The 5,830-nt window shown below is 37.0% G+C and overlaps 1 protein-coding gene across 1 annotated transcript; it reads left to right on the top strand.

Moving 5' to 3' along the window:
• Positions 1–1,349: 1,349 nt before the first annotated feature.
• Positions 1,350–1,913, top strand: LOC115886489. The gene has a single exon (XM_030905663.1). It carries the CDS (start codon positions 1,350–1,352, stop codon positions 1,911–1,913), a length of 564 nt encoding a protein of 187 aa, XP_030761523.1.
• Positions 1,914–5,830: the final 3,917 nt, after the last annotated feature.

Genomic DNA, 5,830 nt, shown 5'->3' on the forward strand with positions numbered 1-5,830 from the left:
GTGGTCTCACTTGGTTAAAAACCTCTCGATTTAGCCATTTAATTTTTTTTCGTTGTTAATCTGTATCATCCATTAGAATTTCAACGGAAAGGGTAAACATGTGATATAATCTTGTGCAGATTCAGTATTTTCACTGTATAAATTTGACACGTTTGCTGACACGGTGTTTTTTTCTGAGTACACTACAAGATGATTGATAGAAGAAAGGTCGGATTTATTATTATTCATAGAAACACTCGTAAGTATATTAATTTTTTTTAAAAAGATATTGAGTTTCACGTTTTTTAAGGTTCTTATAGGAAGTTAAGATCTTCAACGAACCTACTACCCTGTTCCCCGAATAATTAGAGCTGTCGTTGGCGAGGGTGCAAAAAATCGTTGATTGAAGAAATAAGAAGATGCGGAACATCATGGGCGATTTTGTGACACAAGATATGTCCTAAATCCAGCTGGCGTTACCGTCAGGATGTCCGAAATTTAGTACAGCGCAGCGGAAAAAGAATACTGTACCCTAGTTCTGCTTTCAGTCGGCAGAGTGGGTGGTTGCCGGAGACAGTGTTACCAGAACTATGATTTAATCCTTAGATTTACGGTTTTTGGGTACAGGATGTTAATAATACCGATTTTCTGTCATTAAACAATTTAATATAATATTATATTATTAAACAGAGTTGGCTTGGATATGAAGATCGCTGTTATTTCATATGTAAAGTATTATGGTAAATGTCAATAGTCGTCATTTTCAAGTCAACTAAACGACTTTTTTCGATCATAAGACATATTCAGTACCTATAAAATAGTTTTTATTTTTGTTGTTTATTCTATGTTTAACACGAATAAATTTTCAATACATAAACGCGGATTTTTTTTCATTCAAACATATTTTCGTCAAACATATTACAGAGATTACACATTTTAATATAGCAACACTATCGCTTTCAGTTCCACATCATCTTCTATATGCCTTCGCTGGGCGCATTAGAAAAAATAAGTATTTTATGCGTTGGCCGCAGAACGAGTGGCGGTTCCATCGTACAATCAAATCAGCCTTGTCACGAATTATCCGTTATGTTGCGTATCTTCTCAATTTTTTCAATCGGTAAAACGTTACATTAGATTTTTCTTGAAGATGGGAGATGGTATCAATGATTATCGCCCTTTCTTGTCATTTTAAGACCGCTAAGTGGTCCGTCAAACTGGTCTACCTTGGGTCAAACAAAACGTCGAGTGCTAGCTGCTGTACAAGCATCTACAATTCTGTATGGATCCGAAATTTGGGGAGAAACCTGCAAAGTTCGGAGTCATAGAGAGAAACTTCTTGCAGCGCAACGAAGATTGGCCATAAGAGTATGTCGTGGATACAGGACAATATCTGCGGAGGCTGCACAAGTTCTGAGCCCCAAATGGCCCCGATAGACATAGTAATTGAAGAAAGAATGGAAAGGCAAGAATATTCAGGAAGAACAGCGGAAGAAAGTAGAAATAGAGTTCTGGAAATATGGTGTAAAAGATGGAGTGAAAACAGAAATGGGAAAGGTAAATGGACTAGAACACTTATAAAGAACCTAGAGTGTTGGATAAATAGAGAATATGGAGAAATGAGCTATGCCATGAGTCAATTTCTTTCTGGCCACGGTTGTTTCAAGTATTACCTACATAAAGTAAAGTTATCTGATAGCCCGAAATGTCTCTATGGCTACTCCGATGCTGATACGGTGGAGAATACGCTTTTGGAATGTAACCGATGGACAGCTGAACGAAAGGTTCTATACGAAAAACTAAGAGCCCTAAAAATTAAGATTTCCGATCTAGTTCCAGAGATGATTCGATCCCCAAAAAATTGGAATAGTGTTCACACTTTTATGGAGACACTAATAGATGCAAAAGAGAAAGAAGCTAGACGAAGTAACTAAAACATCGCAGTAAAACCGCTTCCTCGAGAAGTAATGCTAAAGGTAGTTCCTCGAGGGAGATATTTAAAAAGCAGCTTGTGGAGGTTTTTAGTCAGGTAGGTACCTCAACCACCCCCGACAGTACCCGGTCTCTGGTTTGCAGATTTTTCCCCACAAAAAAAGTGGTCCGTCACAATAAAACAACATTCACTAAACGTTCTCCAACCCGGGTGGGTACATCTCAATTAAAAAAAAACCTAGAAGGGGTAGGGGACTCAAAACATCACAATCTTTTCAAATGTTTATTTCAAAAAATAATGTTGTTTAAAAATGGGGTAACATGTTTTGGAAATCAGTTACTTCCCATCATCAGGCCCAAAACTTTAGGCGTGACTCTTATCTTTTTGGACCTGATGATGGGAAGTAACTGATTCCCGAAACATGTTGCCCCATTTTTCAATAAAATTATTTTTTTTATTTTTATGTTTAAAAAACAACATTCGGTTATTAATTTAAAAAAATATCAGAAAAGAATTGCCTTTGATACCTTTATTTGATAGGTACTCTTTTGACAAAAAGCCTTATAAATTGTAAGCCTCGTAGGCCGTCCACCCCACATCCGACGGACGATATATAACGTCGTCGGCGGGTGACATTAGCAAGCTAAGACGGCGGTTAGCGGGGCTGCAGTAAGACATCGGACACAAGACGGGCAATACTTAGTCTGCAGTGCCCCGATAATTAATCATACATTGTAATTAGTTGCTCTGAGGGACGGCGGAGATGCTGCATGTCGTGACCCCCCTTTGCACGGGGCGGGGGAGCTGAGGTAAGGCCTACGATGCCGTAAGACAACCGAATGTCACATGAAGTCGTTCGGGGAAAGTCGTTCGGGGAAAGTCGTGTCTAGGAGAGAATGTGAAAGTTAAATATTCTAAAAAATATAATATTAAAATACTAGCTGAAATTAGGGGAACTGAAAGCGTTTTTCAAAAATTTGTCAATCTTGTAGTAAGGATTATTATTGATTGACCAAATAAATTGGAATGATTGTTATTTGTTATGTATAGTGATGAACGAGATTGGTCTTGGTTTTGCACAAAAAGTAAGACCCAGATCGACCAGTGCAAGAGTTATGCAACACCAAAACAGCAGTCTTGCATTGTTTCACGTTGTTTATTTACAGCTCATGTTTCATATTTAGCAATTAAAAAAATATATTGAAAAATAAAACAGATTTTCAGAAAAATATTGATTAATTAATGTTTTATTAGCATTAAATACTACCTATTTGAAAAATTTCTATGCAGGAAGTATAATTCTAATAATAATCAAGACTGAAAAAAAAGTTAGGAAAGTACCTCTAATAAAAACTAAGACTGGGAAGGAACTTGGAGGACCAAGGAAGTCTTGGTCTATACAGGGTGGTCTGAACTGTATTCCGGAAACTTCAGCAACATATTCTGCAGATAAAATAAGTAAAAAAGTTCGTATAAATGTTTGTCCTAAAACGCTTAGTTTCGGAGATAGAGGATGTAGAAGTTTCATTTATATTTTGATTTTTTCCAAATATTTTACACCCTGTATCTACGAAACTAAGCATTTTAGGACATATATTTATAGGAACTTTTTTATTTATTTTTATTTGCAGAATATGCCACCGAAGTTTCCGGAACAGAGTTCGGACCACCATAAGATAAGCTCAGAAAAGCACAAAAAAAATTCCAATCATATTCAGATGTGTCAATTGAAACGTCAAATAAAACTGTCAAAAATGGGGACTCATGATGTAGATAGCGTCTCTAATTGAGATGAACAATGAAAAAAAAACATTTTAAGACAATTTAGGAACAGTAATAAAAAATGTTCAACCTTTTACCAATTTGTCGTTATCACTCAGAGCACCGGCAGCACTAACAAGCCAAGAAGAAAAAGTACTTGTCCTGCTCCGATTTTACCACGTCCCATCCGCTCAGCTCGTGCAGCTTATTCCACGTCTCGATTTGGCCTATGACGCGCGCTAGGTGTGGCACTCGATAATATGTATACATTAAACAAACATGTTTCCACATTAACGGTTGGTACGATCTGGGACCCATGCATGACAGGGTCGTCGTAGCCCAGTAACTTTAGACATTTTCAACACAAAAAAATTGAAAATTGGTTTAAACTTAAGTGAATTAAAGAAATTAAATTCATTTTTTAACTGTTATATTCCCACTCTTACTATCTAAACCACGCTATCTTGAATTATGTTTTTTTTTTGAGAATTAAGAGCTACTCTTTTCATAGCTTGTCTTACTGGGCTGGCCAGGTATGCAGGATGCAAGAAAACCGCCTACCGAAATCTCTTCTTTACGGTGAGCTTATAGACGATAAAAGAAAACTGGGTGGACAACTCAAAATGTATACAAAAATAAACGAAATTTTACCATTTCCACGAAAATTTAAAGGGGATAAGGGTGCAGAATCGGTGGGAAAAAGCAGCACACAATAGAACGCAATGGAGAAGAATTGTAAACTCAGTTAACAGCGACAACCAAAAAGTAAAGAGGCAACAAAGCAATGAGATTTTTGAATGTTCGGAGTGCGGAAGAGAGGTATTGTAGAGGTTTTCAGTCATAAGAGGTTTTCAGTCACAGAAATGTTCATGAAAAGAAAACACCTTGCAACCATATTCTGATGCGTGTCAAATGTTCATCCACAGCGAGTAATGGCAGTACTACTACTGCTTACTACTGCCCTTACCACCCGATGCTTACTTAGTAAGCTTGTCTTACGCTATTCCCTGATTGTCTAGGTTTTTTTCTTTCTGACTGAGTCAGTAAAACATTATTTTTAGAGCCTCTATTGTTAGACATTTTTAATGCGTGTACGAATTACCTAATAAGATCTAATTCTTCTTTGTTCGTTTCCTTCTTTCATTTTTTTTGTCTCTTCATTCCTCATGTGTTATGATCTTCATAACCTTAGTCTTTAGTAATTCATCTCAAATACATTCAGACGGAGTTTTGTTTCCGCATTGATCATCCATATTTCAGATTCATAAGAAAGGACAGACTCAATCATTGCCCACCGCGATTAATATATTTCTGTACCACCATAAATAATTAAGGTATCCAACTATTTTTTTCCTTCCAGGAAGAAAACTTTTAGAGACTCTTCTAGGTATTTTATTTCTCGATCACCAAAACTATTTTTATACACAACTGCTTCTAAGTATTTAAATTCTTCCATTTTTAGCCTACTAATGGCCTACTAATTTAGCCTACTAGATGGAAAGCGGGGAATACTGCCATCACAGGAAGTGAAATATCTGGGAATAACTCTGGACAATAAACTTTTATGGAACAGGCATATTAAGAACATTACTTGCAAAGCCACAAAGGCGATCATGATAAGTAGAAAACTGGCTGCAAATAGATGGGGTTGCGCCCCTGACATTTTGCACTGGATGTATACCATGATAGTAAGATCCATGATTACCTATGGAGCAGTTGCTTGGTACACAAAACTAGAGCAACGTACAGCAGAACAAAATATGTGCAAAGTACACTGGCATGTATCTGCATCAAAGGTGCCATGAGAACATGTCCTACAGCAGCAATGGAGGTCATTCTAGACCTTACACCGCTGCACATTGTCATCGTTAGTTATGCCAATGCGTTAATGATTAGAATGGTCATTGACGGAAACAGTACTGGGAGAATTTTCAGGTCCGAGGCTTGGGATACCCTCAAAAAGAAAATTCCGCTTCTCTAACTCCCTTGATGACATACCAAGAATTTACAACTTTGAGAAACACCTCAGTATATTGTAGTATTGAGTAATAAAAAGGATTGGAAGGAAAAAACGTTTGCTCAGTATATAACGTGGTATACTGATGCTTTCAAAACCAAAGCAGGGACAGGGATAGGACTATTTAGGCCGAAAACTAA

Source organism: Sitophilus oryzae, unplaced genomic scaffold, assembly GCF_002938485.1.
Source record: "Sitophilus oryzae breed Bouriz unplaced genomic scaffold, Soryzae_2.0 scaffold_490_pilon_pilon, whole genome shotgun sequence".
Taxonomy (NCBI): Eukaryota; Metazoa; Arthropoda; class Insecta; order Coleoptera; family Curculionidae; genus Sitophilus; species Sitophilus oryzae.